The sequence below is a fragment of the Nestor notabilis genome, unplaced genomic scaffold (genome assembly GCF_000696875.1).
Source record: "Nestor notabilis isolate BGI_N333 unplaced genomic scaffold, ASM69687v1 scaffold29308, whole genome shotgun sequence".
Lineage (NCBI taxonomy): Eukaryota > Metazoa > Chordata > Aves > Psittaciformes > Psittacidae > Nestor > Nestor notabilis.
In genome coordinates, this window is record NW_009941921.1 from 1,959 (window position 1) to 24,130 (window position 22,172).

The 22,172-nt window shown below is 45.2% G+C and overlaps 1 protein-coding gene across 1 annotated transcript in view; it reads left to right on the forward strand.

Annotated features, from left to right (window-relative positions):
- The first annotated feature begins 3,543 nt into the window (after positions 1-3,543).
- Positions 3,544-22,172, forward strand: part of LOC104410865 (tumor protein 63-like) — a 20,109-nt gene continuing 1,480 nt past the window's right edge. Inside the window, 9 exon segments of the mRNA XM_010021135.1 lie at positions 3,544-3,725; positions 5,442-5,557; positions 5,877-5,986; positions 6,249-6,385; positions 7,449-7,531; positions 8,300-8,436; positions 19,762-19,919; positions 20,845-20,989; positions 21,848-21,941. Coding sequence (XP_010019437.1) covers positions 3,605-3,725; positions 5,442-5,557; positions 5,877-5,986; positions 6,249-6,385; positions 7,449-7,531; positions 8,300-8,436; positions 19,762-19,919; positions 20,845-20,989; positions 21,848-21,941 — 1,101 coding nt within the window. The 5' untranslated portion in view covers positions 3,544-3,604.

The window sequence follows — 22,172 nt, forward strand, 5'->3', positions numbered from 1 at the left end:
TGATAATGACTATTGTCATCTTGCTAAATGATAGGCTTGTTGATTGGGTCAAGCTCATTTTTGGTACTTTTGTTCCCAAATAATTTGTTTTCCTATTCAAGCAAGTAACAGAAGTTCATTGATTAATAGTCGTGTTCTGGTTTTCTGGGAATTGCTTATCTCGTGTTCTTGCCCTGCATACAGTGAGCATCTGTCAGTTCCCATAGCAAAATGGTGGGCAGGGGGACTGCCACCTCCTGCAAGGTGGGGCGGCTTGGGGACCATGGGAGAGAGGCACCTGTGCCAAGAGGGACAGCCCTTGCTTGCAGGCACTCTCTGAATGCACAGACAGTTCCTGCCTCGGGTTTGGGTTTGTTGTTTTTGTTTTCTGAAGCTTATTTGCTTTGAAATCTATATACAATATCCTGTCTTGCTCTGTGGATACAGTGATTATCACTGATCCAGTATGAAGTCACTATGACCTAGTTGTTGGTATCTATTTATGCCAATAAATGGCTGGGCATCAGGTTACCCACGGTTGCAGCAAAGTTGGCAGGGTGGGAAACTCAAGACCCTTGCTGTCTGGCAGCAGGTACACCATGGACAGATTTACATGGGTGTTAAATGACCGGCTGCTCAGTGATTACACGCTTGTGGGTGGCTGTGCTTGGGGTAGATGTGAAATCATGGCTGCATGCCATGTCCCCAAGGCCCGTGTAGAGCCCGTGAGGCTAGAACTCCTCTTGAAATCTGGTGACAAAAAGGCAGCACAGTCATCCTTCTGTCTTGTGTGTCTCAGTGCTGGGTGCTGCTGCTTGCTTCCCTGTGCCCTGACCATGTTCTGAAGCAGAGGTGGGCTCCCGGTCACCCTCCTTTTCTGACATGCCAAGTTCAAGGTCTGTTGGCCAGACCCTGGAGCTCTTGAGTCTGCCCTGTGTTTTGGAGACATATGTGTGGATATTTCTTTGTTGGACAGGCTTGTTCATCATAACCCATTAAGCCCCTTGCTGCTTGCTTTCTGTGAATTTAAGCTGCAGGTCTGATGCCTTCCAAGGTGGTTGTAGCCAAAGGACTCTGACAGTTGGTGTGCCAAAAAGTGAACGAGGAGCAGATCCCTTCCTTTGCTGGCAGAGGGGCCACACCGTTTAATCTGGACTCTCTGTATTCATGCTGCTGTGGGCTCCTGTCTTTCCGAAAGTACTGATTTTTGGTTTTGTTTTTTGTTTTAACACTCCCCTTCCCCCACCTTGTAACTCCAGCTTTTGTCTTTGAAGATGTTATCCATAAAATTACAGTCAACACCAACACCCCTGATCTGTGACGAAGGGGTGTGTATCTCCTTCCATTTGTTCAATTCTCTGAATGCCTGCAGACACCGGACACTTTGGCTCCTGGCGTGTGCTGTGCCCTCCCTGTGCCATCACACTTCCATATTTATGCTTTCATTTCAGCCCATGGCCTTTGGGTGCCCAATATCTTTACACTTCAATGATATCAAGGCATCCAAGTGATTAGTTGGCTTTTTGAGATTTTTGAGGCTTTCTTTTGTTGAAACCTTCACAATGCTATGAGCAAGCTGATGTGTTGAGAAAAACAATGCTTTCTAAATTTTCTTCCTCTTTCAAATCTAAGTGATTCTTTTCCTACCTCTTGAGATGAAAAGACAACATAGTGAGCTCACTCTTACCTTCAGTAAGGAATTGCTTTTTAATTAAAAAACAATAAGGAATTTCAGGTAAAAAGATGTATGATATAAATCACCATTCAGATCTGTTTCGCAACTTTTTTTTGTAATTGTTTGGCATGTTCCCCATTTCCGAGGGCTGGGTAAATCCTTTGTGGGTTTAATCTCTAGCCTGCAGGCACATAAAATACATTGCACAATTTGGCCTTTGCATTTTTAAGAATTTTTTTCCTTAGCTCAAATACCTGTAGCATCTTCCCTGCCCTACAGATGGGTGGCATTGAGTGAGGAGGGAAGGGATTGGCTTGGCTTATTTTTAATCCCTCTCTCCTCCCCAGTGTCTCTCCCAACTTTGTTTTTTCCTATGTTAGCAACGTGTATGCTTTGAAATGCAAATAATCCCTGAATATTGCTAGGTAATCCTTCTGCTGCCACATCACCCACCACCCACCCATGCATGCGCTGGCTCTTCCCATCCCAGCAGGATGGATAGCCATGTCGTGCTCTCAACCAGCATGAACCTGCCAGTGCTGTGTTCGAACAGTTGGGACTGGGGCTGTATCAGCCATGGCTGCTAGAGATGTTTTTTGAGAAAACAACCACCTTGGGGCTTTCACTTTTTTTTCTGTGCAAGAACCAAAGAGATGGAAGTGGGGAAATACCAGCAATTCCTGTGGGTTACGTGGTTAGAATTACTGGAAGAGCTCTGTCCTTGCAAATGTCTCCGCACCTGGAGAAAACTGAACACCTCTGAAATGGGGCACTGATGAAAAATACTGTATTCTGGAACAGCAGAGGAGACTGGAGACTCTCCTTCATGGGGGACATCCAGAAAAATGGGTTTGGATTACTGAACCACATAAGAGTTGCCTTGCAACCATAAAAAAATTCCTGCTAAGCACACGCCCTTATTTCAGTGAGGGGTTTTGAATAGAAACCGATGACTTCAGCCCATGCCTTGATGTTTTGCTGAGTAAAGGCTTCCAGATGTGAACACACTTCGGGAAAATGCTGCACCAGTGTTACTGCTTTAGTGGTGAACAACTTAAAAGAGGTAATCTAATATCCTTCAAATTAGCACAGTGAATAAGAGCATTTTGTTCTGCTCCAGGTGTTCATTGCATGGTCACAACTTCCCTTTTGGAGTCAGCTGCTGGGTTGTGCTCTAGGTCTCACCATGGACATGGTCTTTGGTGTGTTCAAATCCTCTGATCTTTGGTTATTTAAAAAAAAAAAAAAAAAGTATTTTTTTACCTCTTTTGGGGACATAATGTTTTGAGTTTAAACCTGTGGAGATTGCTACTGAAGTAGTCAGGAGAGGTGTGAGATATTTTTAAAAGATGACTGAAATGTCAGATTTGGTACAACTCCCAGACTGGTCAGGGTCTTGCTTCCAAGTGCAGTTCAACTCCAAAGTCGACGTTTTTATTTCAACCCTCTGCAAAAGTAAGAAGGCTTCTTACAAGACAAGATGCAACACTTTGTGTGTGGTCTTCAGTGCTTCCAGGATTATAGGGTGCTGTGAAAATAATAGCATCAATTTCATTAGGGAGGTGATGTGTATCCCCTAGAAGGGAGTGTGTGCCCAAGAGAAATAAAGACTGTATTTGTTCATGTAAAAGTGGTGCTTCTTAGTTGAAGATTTTTGACTTTAAGAAAACTAAGATGTAGGTTTATATTCTGATATTCTAAACCAGGTAAAGGTCTAGGGCTTCTGCCACTTGTCTGGAAACGTGGCTTTTGTGTATACAAATACAATACATGTGCAGTAGCTGGTGCATTCAGTGACATACGCAAACCCATCTCCATCGTTCTGGCATGCATTCATCCCTAGATGAACATCCTGACTCTTTCTTGCTCTGTTCCCTCATCCAGTATTCCACTGAACTGAAAAAGCTGTACTGCCAGATCGCCAAGACGTGTCCCATCCAGATCAAAGTGATGACCCCACCACCTCAGGGAGCTGTCATCAGGGCTATGCCAGTCTACAAGAAAGCTGAACATGTCACCGAAGTGGTCAAACGCTGCCCAAACCACGAGCTGAGCCGGGAGTTCAACGAAGGTAAGGAAGGCAGCACGTTGCTGGCAGTCCCTCTCCAAAGCTGCTTGTCTGATGAGTGACCAGTGCAGGGATTTGATGGCAGCTTCACAGCAAACCTGCTGGAAGCAGACATCCCTGCAACACCTCGTACAGCTTTTTATTTCCTGTGCTTAGCAGGAAGCTTCATACTATACTTTAGTTGTCCCTGTGCAAGCACGTTCTTGGGAAGAAAGCACCAAAATAAATCTCACGCCTGCCCAGGTTAGATGGATGTCTGTCCTCATGGCAGGCAATGCCCTTCTGGCAGCCTTTCCCTGCTCTGCTTTGATGACAAGCAGCTGTTCTTGTGTTCAGGAATGAGCTTCCACGTCGCTGGGACAAGGATCTAGTAACAGGATGCAATATCATCTCCAGCCCTTAATCCACGCCTCAAAGACGGAGGGGCTGTTTATCTCTAGCAGAATAACACTAAGTGCCAGCATCATCTGTAGGCAACCTTCCTGAACATTTAACGCTATCGGTCAGTATTAATGTTTTAATCTTTTACTTGCTGCTTCTTAGCAAGGAGCAGCAAGTGTTAGTGAAGGAACACCAGCTTTAAAAATGTGCTAGGGTTTTCTGCAAACTCATAGGCTGGGGTCTATTTTGCCTTGGTCATTTAAGTTCACATAACTTCAGATGAGCATCTGTTTTATTCCACATGTATTATTTATCTCCTACTGTAAAAAAGCCCTTGGTGGTGTCAGTTAGCAGGATGTCTTAGGAGCCCAGATCCCTTTGCTGGTTGCAAAGCAGCCAGCTAGACAAGCACAAAAATAAGTAAGGACTTGGGAGTCCAAAATCAGAGTGAAGTGGACAGGTCTACAAAATATTTTTTCATATTAGAAAGCATTTTTCTAACAGAACTGGATTTTTTAAGTGTTGATACCTGGTTGAGTAATAGAGTTTTTAGGAAGAAAAAAAAAAAAAGATACATTTTTATTCTGAAATAATTATTTCTCTAGAAATATGCTGTATTTATATTAAGAAATGAAAAAAAAGCAGTTAAACCAAACACAAAACAAATTATTGAGATGAACCCATAATAGGCTTCTCTCCTCAGAATTTAGTCATATGTTGTAGTAACACTGAAGAAAATTTGCAGGAAGGAAACTTTTTTAATTATTGGAAAGGGGCCTATAAAAAAAGAAGATTATGTTCCCTTCTGCCACTGCTGTAAGCAAGCAGGATTTTTCAAGTTGACCATTAGTTAAATGCATGTTTCTCTTGCTGTTTGAATCTTTTTTTAGCTCCCTAGGATCAAGACTGAATAGGAGACAACAGGGCTAGCAATTCATAGGATAAGAGTAGGAATTGAAACTTGCAGGAATTTGCTTTGTGTATGCATTTGGGGGAAGAAAAGAAAGGCTTTCAGCTGGTGTGAAAATCCACATGGCGTTATCTGCTGGAAGAGTTGCTGTGAGCTGCCATTCAGTTGACATTTGGGCTTACTTAGTCTGGGATCTTGGGAAGCCCATGTTCAAGTTTACTCACAGGTATCCAGTGCAAGCTTGGCAAAGTCTGTTGCTTTTGATGTCTGGCGGCAGGGACAGGGAAGGGAGCATCCCTCTGCTGGGAGGCACGTGTGTGCTCTGATAGATGGGTGGTTTCCTTTGGTGGAAGATCTTGCTGCCTTGTGTGTGACCTTGCTTCACTAAATGGTGTCTCTTGGGTTTTTTTGCTTCCTTGCCTTTGCAGGGCAGATTGCGCCTCCCAGCCACCTGATCAGGGTGGAAGGGAACAGCCATGCCCAGTATGTAGAAGACCCCATCACCGGGAGGCAGAGCGTGCTGGTCCCCTATGAGCCGCCCCAGGTATGTTATGAGCTCAGGGTGGTGGCATCCCAGCATACAAAGGGCAGGGGGTTGTAACCCTAGTTAAAGGAATTAGGATCCTATGCTTTCCGCATCCTCATCACAATGAATCTCTTCTTCCTTTTATCAAAAATGAGCTTTGAAACATCCTCTCTATTCCTTGAGAGCAGGAGTTCTTAATTTCTTCTAAGGAATCCTTGTAGTGGGGTCTATTTCGTGCTAGTCTGCAGCACAGCTGTGGAAGTACAAGAGGAGAGCCTGGAAAAAGCAGAGCTTTCTATTCACCCTTTCTTCTGCTCATCCCCTTTGTCTCATCCAGGTTGGTACAGAGTTCACAACAGTCTTGTACAACTTCATGTGTAACAGTAGCTGCGTGGGAGGGATGAACCGGCGCCCGATCCTCATCATTGTGACACTGGAAACCAGAGAGTAAGTAGTGCATCACCTTTGCTTGCAGGTGGCCTTCGAGCTCCTCTTCCATTTGGGGCAGCATTGTTATATCCTTGGGGACAGCTTGATGTAAAGGGCCATAGGATAGTTTTGCAGATGGGAGTTGCTCAGCAGCTGGGACACCCTGACTGGGAAATGGGAGGTTTGGGTCTGTCTGTGCATAGACTGGTGTGAAGCTGAGGGATGCTGCTGGCCTGCATCTAAGCTGCCAGTTGATGTTTCCTCTCACTTCTCTTCCCAGTGGGCAGGTTTTGGGCCGCCGATGTTTCGAAGCCCGCATTTGTGCTTGCCCAGGCAGAGATCGCAAAGCAGACGAGGACAGCATCCGCAAGCAGCAAGTCTCCGACAGCACAAAGAATGGTGATGGTACGAAGCGCCGTAAGTAGCTGGCAGAGCTGGGCAGATTGCAAGTCATGCTGTCACTGGGTGCAGGTGCGACCTTGGCTCTTGTGCTGCAGGGATGAGCAGTGCTGTGCATGGGCTTGGAGGCAGGAGAGCATTTGACATCTGTTCTCCCAGGGTCAATCAACGTTAAAAATGAGCTGGTGTTCACAGCATGGGTTTGTGGGCTCCCTTGCAGCACTGCCTGTGTTAGATTAGACCTGCCAGCAGTGGAGGGATGGGATGTTTATTTGTCACCCTTAAGTTTCATGTCTGGGATTCTGTAACCACTTTTTGAACCTTTACTGCTTGTTTGGGACTGCGCTGTCATTCTCTGCTCCTTCTAGCCAGTGTCTTGTGCTGTGGCATGTGTCTTTTAGCCACAGGGATCTACATTAAGACTGCATGTAAACCCTGCTGTGCATCAGAGGTGCTCTGGCAAGTGGTCTCTCTCTGTGCTCTAAAGAGTGCAGTGTACTCATCAGACAGGCACAGTGTGGAAAACCAGCTTTGGTTTCCCACATATGCTCAGTGACGTACTAGGCTGAACAGGAGGCAGACTGGAGAGGGAGCTTTGGTTTTGCAATGAATTCTTCATGTTCCCTGTCTGTTGTCTTGCCTTCATGGATCACCGATCCACCCAACAGCTCCTGAGCACTCTAACGCCAAAGCTCACAGTCTTTCCTGCAACGAGCCAGGGCTTCTTCTAGGTATGGCTTACTGGGGGTTTGCCATATATCCAGTGCTCCTTGGCTGATGTTCCCCCAAGTTGTATGGCCACCCAACATCCACAAAGTCATGTCTGCCTTATGGAGCCAGGAGCCTGCAAGAAGAGTTCTGGAGTGTCTTAGGCAGAGATCTTTCCAGAGCACTGCAGATCTGAGCTGGTCATGTACTCTCATGTCTCTCTTTTATCTCTCTCTTTCTTTTTTCTTCTTATTTTCTTTTTTTTTAAATTTTATTTTTTAAATTTTATTTCACACACATCCCCTTTTTTTCCCTTTTCTTTCCTTCCCTTCCCCCTTTTTGTAATGGGATGCTTTTGGGGTTTCTCTTCCAGCTTTTCGACAAGGAACTCATGGCATACAGATGACATCTATCAAAAAGAGACGTTCCCCAGATGATGAGCTCTTATACTTGCCAGTGAGTTCACTCTATCTTTGCATTTACTTTGTTTAGTATCTTCATTAGTGACTTGAGGCAAGTCAATGGCTGTCTTGGAGACCTAACTGGGTTTCCTCCTCTGTCATTTCTGGACATGTGGCACTTGAGCTTCCTCTAGAGATAATGGGTGTTGTCTTATTGACAAAGGTGGATGCTTCTGTGGCTTTTACATGTATTACCATTGTAATGCAGTGATGGAAGTGAAACATGCTGTCTTGTGTAGGATCAGAAAGGGCAAGAAGTGTCTGTAATTGGCCGTTTAGCTGCTTCCCCATGAGCCACATTTAGTTGGATAATCACAAACCATGGTGTGCTTAGAGGAAAAGGGAGATACAAACCCAGAACCCAAGTTCAAGTACTTTTTTTCCTCAATGCATGTAAGATTCAGCAACAGATCTGCTTACATCTGAGACAGCTAAAGACATTTTCTGTCTAACGGGTTGGATCAGAATATTGCTTTTGGTTGACATAGATTTATATTGAGCCAGATGACAAACCCAAGATGTCCACTAGCCTTCAGTGTCAGAAATCTATCACTCTTCAACATTATCTGCTGTACCTCTAGCACGAGGTTTAGCGGTTTTGTCACGTATTGTTGTGTATAAACAGAATATTTCCATCCTGCAATGGTGTTTACTTGACTGTACCTAAAACTCACTAAGATGGTTGTCACTAAAGACTATAGATGCAGTCCTTTAAGGCTTTCTTTACCCCTGCCACACCCCATTTCCTTTTCCTGTGATCCAGGTGAGAGGACGTGAGACCTATGAAATGCTACTAAAGATCAAAGAATCCCTGGAACTTATGCAGTACCTTCCGCAGCACACGATTGAGACCTACCGACAGCAGCAGCAGCAGCAGCACCAGCACTTGCTCCAGAAGCAGTGAGTATGAGTGTGCTTGTGGTGACCTGTGCAGTGAGGATGGTGGGGAGGAGGGAGAGAGGAGAGAGACACAGAAGGCTTTTGTACACTTGCTCATAGGGATGTGGTGCTCAACTGAGAGCCACGCACTTAGAGAGTACTTCACTTGCAAAATCCTTTCCAACAGCATAGCTGTTTGTTAATTCTATGGTCAGAGCTGCTAGATATCGATGACAGGAGTTTCTGTACGGAACTTGAAAGACTCTGAGATCCAGATTTCATGACCTGTGCAATGAGACAAAGCAGTCCTGATTCCGTGGGTGCGTGTCCTGACTGCTTTCAAGGTCCCCTTCTAGTGTCTTGTCCTACCCTATTCACTTTTTGACAGATTAGTGCCTTGTTCTTGACTTCCAGCTAGAGCCCACGGTGCAGCGCAGCCGCTGAACAGCCTGCACACAAAAACCAGCTGCCCGTGCACACCTGAGCTGGGGAGCACAGGGTGGGTGTGATCTTCTCTTGTCTGCTCCATGGGAATGGCAGAAAACGTGGAGCCATCCCCATGCCTTCTGCAGGGTATCCATCTGAGCATCTTGCCAGGAACATGTGGAGCTGGGAGTGTGAGCACCAGCTTGGCTGAACGCTTGACCCGTGCTGCTGTGTATCTCTGGTACTGTCGGATGTCTGGTGTCTCAGTGGTATACAAATACTGTAGGTTCCTCAGCTGTAAAACAGGAAGCTGAAAGTTGGGAGCAAGGGTAAAACACATAATAAATCATTTGTGAACAGTGGGCACTTCAAAGAAAGATTCTACATGTGCAGTTTTATAGTGTTTTTAGAAATTGTACTTTGTCACTGAGTCTCCACATTGCACATGAGAAACTTTCCATCCAGGCAGACACAGGCCCTATCTGAATTCCGCTGGTAGGACTGCGCCAGGATTACTTTGGGTGGTGTAAGTGCCAGGAGGATGGGGAGAAGAAGAGCCAAATAAGTGTCTGGTTTCCATTTTCCCCTCTGTTCCCAAAGCTTTGCAGTTGCAGAGACTGAGTCAGAGAATGACTTCCCAGACAGACCGTAAGTGGTGTCGTTTGTGGGCATTGCTTCACCTGCCATATCGGGTGACAGAAAATAGCCACCCGGGCTGTAGGTAGCCGCCAGCGGTAGTGCTTAGGATCTCACACGTTCCTGCTGGTAAGCTCACGCGTCAGGAGGCTGTGGGTATAACTCATTCTCTGCAGAGGTTAGCAGGAGGCCAAGGCACCACATAAGTCCCACTTGAGCCTGTAGGGATTTATTTTGGTGCCTTGGCCTTGTCTCAGGACTTCTGCAATGCCACGGCTTTCTGCCAGATCTCTACATGTGTTCACATTTCAACCTGTGTGTATTTAGTGTCAGCTGGAGTCTTGTGGAGGTGTGAAAAAAGCCTTGTGCCAAAATGGCTAGAGCATCCAGGGGTTCTGGACAATTTTTCGGGGCACTTAAAATTATCATTATTTTTATCAGTCATCTGCACTGTTTGTTTATACTACAGCTTGTATTTACTAGCTCCTAGGCATTGCAGTCTTTGTGCACTCAGCTGTGTGTCTTCAAAGCTCCACCTGAACTACAGTCATTTTAGTTGAGAAATGGTTTTGTAAGCAGAAATGGACGGCAGCAGATGACTGCTTTCACTTGGTGCTGACAGTTGCTTTGCCGTAATTACTGTTTTCATTCTTCCTATATCAATAGGATGGGTTCCTGGCAACTAAGGTTGGTATTTGTGTTACCTTTAAGACCAGCATGTGTAAGTCCAGCCGTTTAATTTAATGAAACTTCTTCTGGCATGTCTCCTGGCACTTGTCCAGCTTTATACTCACTTTTCTCAGCTGCTGAGTGTGCTCAGATACTGGAGAGAAAGATTAAGAGCTCTTAAAGATAACAGAAGTGGGGAGAAAAATAACTTCTGAGTGTTTGTCCAGAGCTGCTGCAGTTGTTACTGCCAACAGCCTGCCTTCAAGCATCAGTGCATGTTCAGGCAATAGCTATGTAGCTGCAGTTGGGTTCTGGTGCTTTTTCTTTGATAATCCATGGTTCGACTTAAATTCTGAAGGAATGTGTTCAGGGCGAAGTGGCATTTAAGCTGAAAAGACTCATAGACACAATTCCACCCCAGATATGAATTGCAAAGGAGCTTCAGGTCTCAATGAGAAAGTGGGGGGAGAAGATGTTTTGTAGCAACTGGTTTGGGTAAGAGCAACCTTCCATGCGAGCAGGTTCCTGGGAGATGTCCTGTCACTGCTACCTTGTCAGGCTGGTAAAACTCAGCAGCACAGTGACACCTTTGCGAGTCTGTTCTGGCTTGAAAAGAAAATGCCTTTCACTTTGTAAGTTGGGATGTACTTTCAAAACTCAGTCTCGGTTTGTTTTCATTCAAAGTGTATGTTAAAATTGGGAGCTAGGAAAGTGCATATGCAATAGCCAAGTTCGGATGCATAGGAAGCTGTAGGTACTAGCAGGGCTCTGTGGGGCTGGGATGTTTGCGAGCTGCCTTTGACTCTTTCTTCTCAAAATGGAGCTGCATCCGCAGAGCTCCACAGTCAAGCCTTAATGGAAGAATTCCTTAATTTTTCAGTTTACTTTTCTGAGCAATGGTTAACATAGGAAAGCTATGTGTGTGGGAAGAAGTTTCCCTTTTGTTTCTACAAAATGGAAAGCTTTATCTGTTTTGAAAAGTAGGAAAAGCAAGAATGAGATTATCATGGTGAAAAAAGCAGTTTTAAAAGGATAAATCTGTCATCCGGAAAACAATTGTATAATTGCTGTCATGCACATACAGACCAGCTTTGCATTTGGTGGGCCAGCAGATGCAACTGTCTTACTATTCTGGACTAAAAAGAACAAACCTAGCAACAATCAAAAAGCTTTGTGTCCCAGAAAATGGCCAAAATATTGCAATGCTCCATGTTGTGCCAGACCACAATCTTTCTCTGTCTCATCTCCTCTCTCCGCTCCTTTGTGCATGGTTTTCTTATATTTACTGTTATGCCAAATACCTTCATGATCATAGGTGGGAAGTTTTGTTGGGTTTTTGTTGTTTTTTGTTTTTTCTGCAGTTTCTAGTCTTCGTTTTTCACTGCCAAATCCTGGGGCCCATATTTGAACAACAGCACACACATTTATTTAGACTTCCTTTTCATGGTCTGCCTCCATTTGTTTTAAACACCTATTTGCCAGAAGATCCCTGCTGCCAGAGGTACCAGAGGTGGCTTGTGCAATACAATTACCATTAATATTCCCAGGGAGTATCTGCACAGATTTTAACGGTTTCACTGGAAAACACTTTTTCATATACAGCAAAATTTCCTTGGTGGGTTTCACACTGCTGAGCACTGTTGGCTGAACAGTCTTTATTTCAATTCTTTGTCATAGCATAGAATCATAAAACATTTAATGTTGTAAGGTATGCATAAGGATCATCAAGTACAACTCCCATGATTGAAGGGTTTTTACAAAGTCTTCCAATGGCTACCAAGAAGAGGGCTCTTATGTCCAAGTAGAGTCTTATATCCCAGCAAATATTTCTCTTCTATCAGCAGCTATCAGCCCAGTGGCTGCCTTTCAATCTAGTGAGTAGCACAGCTCATTATCCAACGAGAAGGAATTAACCTCGTGAGTGAGGTATGACATAGCTGAGCTATTCAGTGTCTGGAGTGCTCCACTGAGATGGTTGCTGCAAGGATCCTCACTCTTGCTGTCATGGGGAGGGGGCTGATGGGGAAGGTGTTCTTCATACCTCCACCTAGCTATTCTCGTTTTTGGTGTGGAAGCTAATAGTGGATTTTTGCATGGTTTGGTTTGGTTTTATCGTGCTGTGCTTGCATGCGTTGTGAACTGCAGGAACTCAGTGTTCTCACTAGGGAATTGCCAAAATGAAAGTAAGCAAGAAAAAGTGGGGGATTCCATATATGAAAACATGCTGCATTTGCTTTGCTGGCTCTGAGGGTGCAGTGATTTCTGCATCAGCTGGCAGTCCCAGGGACCCCTTGACTTTAGTCCAGAGGGTACCTCAGCTTTGAAAAAGGGCGTATTTGAGATGTAATCTATATGGCCCTTTAACAGAAGGCACCATCCTCTCTCCTGAGCACCAGCTTCTGGGTTTTAAGTAATTGAAGTTTGAAGTAGGTTCAATGGAAGCTGCTTCTCTCCTTTTCCCCTTTGCTGAGTGCTTTTTTACCTCTTACACTTTTTCCTGGGAACTGTATCAGGACACCTTTAGCCGCCACAAGACTGGGACACAGAAATCAGATTTCCCTATCAACTAGTTCTTTTCTTTTCCTTGCCAAGCACTCACTTGTACCTCGGGCTTTCCAGCTTTCTAAATCTCCCTGTCACATATCCTCATTGTAGGTGCTAAGGCATTTGCTTTTCCTCTCCTTCAAAGCCCGTACTGTGATCATGAAGGTCAAAACTGACTGTTTCTCTCTTGGTGCCTGGTGAAAGGTCCTGTACATTCATCTTTTTCTTTTCTCTGGTTCCTTCTCTACAGTCTCCTTTCGGCCTGCTTCAGGAGTGAACTCATGGACTCAAGGAGAGACCCTCCCAAACAGACCGATGCCATCCTAAAACATTCCAGCCCCCCAAACCCATCAGTATATCCATAAACTGAGCTGGTGGGGTCACTTTGCCCAACTGGCAGGACTAGGAACAGTGGGGCAATTACACAGCCTGACAGTAACAGAATAAATAGAGTAATATTCTGAAGGGACTCAAACTTTGCAAAGACAACAGACATTTGTACAGACCTCTTAGCTGTAGCCCATAGCATTGGGAGGTCAGGAACCACAGTGTTGTCTGTCTTGGTGTAACGTTTTCTTCCTGTTTTTGTAATGCGTTGATACTCCTTCCTCTTCTGTATTTGTGAAACTCATCAGTGTTTCTCTGAGCAGGTCTCAATTTTAAAATGCCTCTTGTCTTGTTTAACTTTAAAAATGTGTTCATGGGCTGGGGGGCGGGGTAGAAGAGGGGTGTTGTTTAAACAGTCTGTTGTAGTCAATTTGGCCTGTTTTAATGCCGGTCATGCAGTAATAGTACAAGTAGTTGAAGTATTTGCACTGCTGGACAGGAGGTAATAATTATATGAATTGGCATTGGTAAGAATTTTTTTTTTCCCTGTAGAAATGCCTGCTAATTTGGCATCATGAGTTATTATTTCTAATCTTAAAGTGTCTGACTTTGACATGAAAATTATAGGGAAGACTGGGTGTCTTTGACTTTGTGCCAGCACCCTTGGCATTAATCCAGCTTTGCTGAGTTTAGGAAGGTCCCTCCTGACTCTGTGGGCTCAATCCAAGTGGGCTGAGCTGCACAAGTTGTATGTGAGGTTGAAGTCTTTCCATGTTATGACATCCATGCGTCCCTGTCCCTTTGCAGCTGAGGATGTAAAGGGCAAAGCGTCCAGCACTGCTCATTGCCCTACCTGCGAAGAGAGGTTTCAGCTTGACCCTTTCCTTGCAGACGTTCAGCAGTTATTAGGTGTTGCCTTAGAGTCTTCATCAACCATACTGCATTTTACTCCATCATTACAAACCTCATAGTTCAAAGGGAAAGCAGTGCCAGCATATGCTTCAGGCCATGCCCACCTTGTCCATTAATCCTGCAACCAGTGGCTTTTGCTTATTGTGTACACGAAGTGCATCCTGGCTTAGCAATTCCTGCACAGAAGATTTTTCCAGCGCTTGTATATTCTCACACTGCTTGTATCAAACTTTACCTCTGAAAGCCATTTGTATAGAGCTTAACAAGGAGGATTTGAATCATTTGGAAACTTCATTTCTCAGTGTCCAGCTAAGACCTGCACAAAGGAGAAATGATCAACAGGCAAGTAACATGCCATGGTATTAACCTGGCGTTGCTGACTGTGGCACTAGGTGTGGATACTGGTGATGGGGAGGAGCTATTTGAGAGTGGCAATGATGCCTGCTGTGACTTTCCCCACTGAGAGGTGCTCAAACATCCTTACATGAACAATAGCCCTTAATGCTGGTAGAAGGTGTCTTTCAACCCACATTTTCAGACAGTGGCGTTTCTCCTGAGGAACCCTCACGTTCGTGGCTGCAGGAAGCAGTAACATGAAGAACTTACTGAAGGTACACTAGGAATGACGCCCCCCACAAGCTCGTGTCTACCAAGATCAGCAACGATTGAGGAGCAGAGCTTGGTCACATACATCAGTGATTAGTAGCCCCTAAGAAATACAGGGGGCTGGGTTGATACTGGTGGGAACCTGTGTGCATGCAGTGCAATCGATGCTGGATTTATATGGCACAGGTGCATACCCAGCTCTGATACACTTGTGGTTAGGTACAGCCTGAAGAGAAGGTGCCTCCCAAATGCAGAGCGAGCCTCCTGGCCACCCACCAAGGAAAAAAGCCTGATGCAATGGGAGAAGACTTTTATCTCTGAACATCACGTCATCTGCTTCCAGGCAGCAGAGCTGTGATCTGAGCAGGTGATGACTCGTACTAACATCTCCTTTGGGAGCCATATCCCATCTCTGGGTATCTCCTTCGTAGTCTTAGCAAGACTTGTTCTACCATACCAGTGTGGGGGAGAGCTGATGGAGAAGAGCCCCAGAAACTGTGATTTAGTATAAATAATAACTAATTTAGCACTAGCAGTGATTTTTTTCATATAGCTGCAGATTTACCATTGTTCCTTGTGTAACCAAATCAAGCACCTCTCTACTTTGCCTGGAAACTTCAGGGAGGACTTCAAGATTACAAAGCAGGTAACTATTGCTCTGTGCCTTTTTATTTGTGAGAAGAATGGCCATTCCTTCTTCTGTGAGAGGTGGGAACCTGAACTGCAAATGAAGCCCAGATGCAGGATTATGGCATTTTCAATCTGTCCTTCCAATGAAGGCTTATTCCTGGATATTGGTCTTGTCAACTTGTGGGTGGCAATACTGAAATATTGCAACAAACACACACAGACCTGTATCTAGACCTCTGCTCTAGAGCCTATCCATGAGCAAGTTTGAGGAGGCAGCCCACCAAAAGGTACAAGGTATCCACAAACCCATACCAGGAGATCCGGCTCATGCTCCAGTTCATCATCTGGTCTGACCTCTAGGAAGTCTTTTGTATCATAATGGGCAATAGGACACCTGAGACTTCCACCAAATAGGAAGCTAAATAATTGGAATCCTACTGGTCCTCTGAAAGGGCTTCCTAATTTGTCCCCCCCCAACTATAAGGGGATGATGATAGTGAAGCTGGTCTTAATGGTGACTTGATGTGCTCTCCAGCTACAAGGTGGTTATCTTAGAAGGAGGTTTTTGGGGTTTTTTTAATCACATGACCTGAAGCTTGAAGTGATTGGAGTTGCTTCATAGTCTGTCCTCTGCAGATAAAAGAAGAAAACTTTGTCTTTTGATTGCTTCTTTGTCATCTATGGGGCTTTGGAAAAGCCTTTTCCTTTCAAGGAATAACAGAGTGGAATAGTAGGGCCTTATCAGTCAGTCAGGTTGTATCATACCACATTGTTGATGTATATCCACTCCCTGCATCATAGCTCCATTTCCTGGAGAGCAGATCGCATCTGCTGCCTGCCATGGGAAATTCCCATACCTGAAATCTAAGAGGAGTCGTTACTGCCACCCTTGCCCCTCTGATGTAGTTGCTGTCTTCCTAGTGACCATCAGGGCTCCTCCTTTCCATGCTCCCACTTACACAATAGCTTGTCCTAAGTCTACAAACCACTTGTGTGGTTGAAAAGATGCACTATTTCTTGCTTTAGAATAACAGCTGTTAGAGATGTGGAAAGCAAGGGCATTGCTCTGCTTTTTAGTGTCTCACTTCATGGGCCTTCAAAGTGGTGAGTGCAACTGAGCATTATCTCTCTCACTTGTGTGCCATTACTAGGCCACATCAGTGACAGCCCAGTGGGCAACCTTACTTGAAAAAAATGTTGCCGATGGTCACGTTGACCATGTATGAGCTTGGGACGTAATCCCTGTTGCTCTTGCTGTGAGTAGTGTAAGGAAAGGCAGGCCCAGAACTGGATAGCTTTGAATCTACTTGAGTGTCTCTGAATTGTGACTAGCTCTATGTCTTCAGGGATAAAAAAGTGGAAGCACAAGGGCTTGGGTGAAATCTTAAATTCTCTGAGCCTGAGCTGCCCTATTCAAAATGAACCTTTGATGTCATTTGCATTAAGGCTGCTTACATGATGGTGTGCTCATCTAATGTGAATGAGGACTCTGGGAGTTGCCTACTGAATCAGGTAATTGGTCTATCCAAGTAGTTTCCTACCTCTCGTGAAGGGCTGATATCCAGTGAGCTGGGAAAATGCAGAATTATATAAGGTAACTTGTGAACTGAACTGTGCTTCTTATGTGGGAAAAGGAATTTCCTTCCTGACCTCTTGAGATGATCGTTATATGCCTTGAAGCATGACAGGCAATCGCCTTCATATAAGCTTGCATAAGTACAAATGTTATTGGCTAAATAATTACATAGCCTCTTGAAGGGCGAAATATCAGTTGCAGAATGTGACTCAGTGCCTTTCATATCAGACTGTTCCAAGAAGCATAATAGTCTCTTAATTGAAGTCCTTATACCTTGATATTAAAATGCATTTCATTGGCAATGAAATCAAAGAAATGTTAATGGTCCTACTTCTAATCTTTCTTGAGACATAGTAAGTATAGCTTTAATGGAAATCACTGTGCATGATATTCTTCTGATACCTGAGGTTTTTTTAAAAAAGGAGGAAAAAAAAAAAAAAGAAATATATTTTAAATGAATCCTCAAACACCATGTAGTCTGTGTGTTCAATACCAAACCATTTTCTCATGTTTCTGAGGCTGTTGCTATATTGATGTGTGACATTCATTTTCAATAAAATTTTGCATCTTGGTTTATCTTGGGACTTCTCTTTGACTAGACGGCTTTCTCCAGACCTTTTACACGTCTGCTCATGCGATGGAATAGCTGAGTTGAAACGAGTATGGGTATGAAGAAAAGTGCTTTATTTTCCCATTTTATTCACTTGAGCTTGATTGTCTTTATCTTGATTCTTAAGAGTATGAATGAGATAAGAATGGAGTCCTTAAGCTGTATGTTAAAGTATGCATTTGTTTTCTATAGTGTAGATTGCTTTGGGTTGGCTTGTGTCCAGCCATCTTTTTATTCTTATTTTAAATCCCCAAAGTGTTTTCTAGTCTCCTGACTAGCTTTGCTGAGATCAGTGTTGGTGGAGATGGCAGAGTTAGGCCCACTACTGACCTCCTTGGGGAATCTTGTTTCAGCAACAGGCATCCTTAGCAAAAACCCAAATGTTTCTAGTGAGGAACTCTCTAAACAAAATCTGCCCTGAGCTTAAACAATGCAACTAAGTCTATTTTGGGAAGTCTTTGATTTGGAATTTCACTGTGTACATGGTGACCTCCTCACTTGCATATCATGCAGATTTTGCTGTAAGAGACTATGTGTCCATTAATTTCAGCTGAAGCTCAGTTAAGATAGGTGCCTGAACCTGTAAAGTAGAAATAGTAATTCTGGTCCTAAATCCAGAAGCCTCTTAGGTTAAGGGTGGTGTCAAACCTGACTTGAATTTCATGGCTGGCCTCAACTTTCATGATTGGTGAATTGACACCTCAGATCTGAATCGTTCTCTTCACCCTGAAAAGTTGGGTCTGAACTTCATGGCTCAGTTTCACTTCCCCTTGGGAGTTGCTGCCATCATTAATATTAATTTGTGAAGCTTCTTGTGCTTTCCACTTCCTTGAGTCTATGAAGTTTGCTGGATCTTGTCCTGCATCTTCACTGCCAAAGGACAGTTCACACCCTTCTGTACCTCCTGTAATTGTGTAATTAGGTAATATTTCTTCAGGGCCTTAGATACTCTAGCCTGTTAGCATAGATGTTTTCTCCACCCAACACTGCAAGTCTTAAAAGTGCAGGAAGCTGGAGACAACGTAATTGTATGAAACTTGACCTTGAGTGCTGCAGGTTTTAATAAATTATCTAGGTATAAGCCTTTTCTTTCCTTTTACACTGTGCTTATTTGAAGTAATAACTATTCTCTTTGCATAGAAGGAAAGCCAGTTCTCAGGAATTGGTGTAACCAGTTATACCCAGACAAACAAGTTTCCCAATGGGAAATAAGATGGGACTGCGCCTTTGCACATTCTCTGGGGGGTCACAGTGATATGGCTGAACAAGCGCCAGGCTCTGTGGCAAGCTGGGTGACCTCAGCTCTGCGGGACAAGCATGGATTGTGTGTGTGAAGCACGCCTGCTTCCCCAGCACCTTTGCCCAGTCTTGCAAATGCCCCTGGTGTCAGAGAGAGAAAAACCTGCTCTCTTGTAGCATGGTGGTGCTCTGCCAGTTGGACCCGTTTTAATGATAATTTTCGGCATATCCCAAGTAAGACCCCACTCCAGATGGGATGTCGCAGCGTAACTCAATCTGGGAACCGGGCTGCCGTTCAGAAGCAGCCTGGTCTTCATGCTTGGGATGGCTCACAAGGAAGGATTGCAACTGGGGCCTTTGGGGCTGGGTAGGGGGGAGCTCGGCAGCAAGCCTCTCTGGCCTGGTTCACAGGTATGCTGGATGGAGTTTGGGACTGTCTAGACTTGAGGAAGGCTAGTGCTGTTGTCAAGTGGCTGGAATCTGATACTCTTTGCAAGCAGCCTGTGGGGTTTGGTTACCAGGTTCTCCTTAATACCAGCAAAAGCTGTATGTTAGTGTCCCAGGCAGCTCTGACCATCTCAGCAGTGGTCCCTAAGGTGCATGAAGTCTGTCTTGAGCAAAGAGCCTCTGGCAGTTATACTTATGCCTGATAACAATCTGATTATATGAATAACTAGCAATTTGGAGGAACTAAGGAAATAAATGTGACTCAATCTGAAAAATGTTTCTGCAGTCAGGTTATAGGGGTAGTTAAAATGGTTTGGGATGGCTTCCTCAGTTCTTGTTCTTGTGAAAAAGTCTTTGACTACCAGGAAAGCTTAACTTAAAAATACTCATTTTAAGTTTTGGCAGCTGTTTGCTGGCTTTGCTTACGTTGTTTTCAACTGAAAAACTTAAAAACCTTTCCTTAAATAAAAAATTTGAACTGAAAGTGAAGCTTCCCTTTGTCAATGTTTCACTATTTGTTTTATAAATGTCCAGCAGATCTGGGAAACTTCTTATGTACCCTTGACTCTCTCTCTTCAGTGATCTTTATCTGCAATGCTCCTATGCTGTCAGCGATTTCAGTAGCAGGTCACTGCTGCCACAAACAGCAAACATAGGCCATTGGATGCGTACTCTTAACAGCCAACTGCTGTGATTCCTGTCCTAACATCTCCTTGGTTTGCAGGACCTCCATGCAGTCACAGTCATCCTATGGCTCCAACTCTCCACCACTGAGCAAAATGAACAGCATGAACAAGCTGCCCTCGGTCAGCCAGCTAATTAACCCCCAGCAGCGCAATGCCCTGACCCCAACCACCATCCCTGACGGCATGGGAACCAACAGTAAGAAACCCTCACTGCTTCTTCTCCTGTTCTATGTGTGCTCCCCACTAGTCTGGGCAAGAAGACTTGGCATCTCAAAGTGTCTAGTGTTAGGCTGGGGAGCCGGGAGTAATTGCTGGAAACCTGCAGAGCCAAATATTGCTCATTGCTGTGCCACAGGGCAAGGCTTCAGCATCCTGCTCTAAGCTTCACAGAGATGAACAGAGCTACTTCTTGCTGCACATCTGGCTGGCTTCACTGTCATCTGTCTTTCAAGACTTGTTTCTTCTTCCTATCCCAGCGGAGGAGATGCAAATGTTGGCAAACAGTTTTTTCCTTCGGTTCAATTAAGACGCGTCTTAGTTTCAAAGGAAATATCTGTATCTCGCAGCTCTGTAACCCGCTTCCTCCTGGCTGCTGAAGAGTGCCCAGCAGCCCTGTAAATCTGGGATGACAGACATGGTTCTGGGGGCTGAGTTTTGCTGCCCTTTTTTTTAATTTCAAAAGCACTGGACCCTTGCCCACACCTGTTGCTGATCGCCTTTGGCTGCTCTTGGTGTCTTTGAAAACAAAGCTGTTTGGCTTCTGTATTGGGTTACTCTGCTGGCTCTGTCCTGCTCCCCTCCTGCGGCAAGGAAAGCTGAGATGAGGCTTGCTTAGTTGCTTAGGTTTCTACTGAGCCTGTTTGTAAGGGAAGGCGATGCGGCAGTGCTGCCGCCGACTGTTGTTCCAGCGAGGGGAGAGCTTCTAAAGGACTGACTGCCATTTAGTCCTTGTGCAGACTGCAGCCCTGCCTGAAATTCCCCTTGAGCTTGCTCCATGCGGGGCTTTGCAGGAGATTTAAAGCTGCTTTGTCAGTGGGTGCTGTCCTCTGGTGCTGTGCTGGGGGTGAAGCTGGGGTCCAGGGATGCCTGGGTAACAATGTGCTCCTCCTTCTCTCCTCCAGTTCCCATGATGGGCACCCACATGGCCATGACCGGTGACATGAATGGCCTCAGCCCCACGCAGGCGCTGCCTCCTCCCCTCTCCATGCCTTCAACGTCCCACTGCACCCCCCCTCCTCCGTACCCCACAGACTGCAGCATCGTCAGGTGAGCGGGAGCAGGCTGCCCAGTGCACATTTCCCACCCACAGGGAGCAGAGGCCTCATGTCAGGGGTCTTGAAGGGTCCTGCCAGGTCCCTTGACCTGTTCTCCTGGAGCACTGGATCCCAGTGGGTCTTGGAAGTCCTGGGGCTGGGACCAAGCCTCTAACCCCCACCTCTGAGCAGCTGAGACAAATAGGGATGTTAGGACTGCAAGAAGCCAAGGGATACAGCATCTGTTGGACTGGTGGAGCTGAGGGTGCCAGGCAGTCTTTGCAAACATTTCTTTTATCTTTTTTTGTTTTGTCTTTTTTCCCCCTTTGGCCACCTGAGACAACCCATGGCTGGGTTCAGAAGCTCCTTTGCCCTCCGTGAAATCAAACAGGTTGAAAGATGCTGCCCACGAAGGAGGAATCTTTTACGCTTAGGGAGGAATGTGATGACTTGAAGTACTTTGTGTGCATGATGTGTCTGAGCCCCAGACCCATTGCCTTGCTGAAGCCCTCTATCCATGCAGCAGGCTGCCATGGGCTCAGCTGCCTTCTGGGTGAAGTGACCTGGCAGGATGGTCCATGTAAGCCTTCCTCTCCCAAGATCCAGGCTGTGCAGCACTGGCTCTCGACTAAGGCAAGGTGCTGCCACAAGGGTTGTCTGTTAGATGCTGAGCTGAAGGACTCCCTCATTTGTTTGATGTGGCAGTAATGTGACTTGCTGGCCTGGGACGTCTTGGAGAAGGTCAAGCCAAGGGTGAAAGCTTTGTTTCCTGTTGCTGCAGGTTGGCTGAGTGTTTGGTTTTTCTGTGGTTTGGGCTGTTGCAGCCAGGGTGATCCTTTTTCTCTCTCCTTCCTTCCTTCCTCCTCTGCAGCTTCTTAGCGAGGTTGGGCTGCTCATCCTGTGTGGATTATTTCACGACCCAGGGGCTGACCACCATCTATCAGATTGAGCATTACTCCATGGATGTAAGTAACTCCTCACCATTTCCTTTGTTTGCACTCTTGGCCCTGCTTTAGGAATGGGTCAGAAACCCAGACTCAGTATATTTTTATTTTATATGATTAGTTTCATTTAAGACTGCTGCACACAGAGAAAAGACATACTGTGAGGTGAAAAGCAGCTGGCCTTAGGGCCAGTATTGTAACTGCCTTGCCTGGCACACAGAAAGAGAGTCTCCCCCTCCCCCACCACATCTG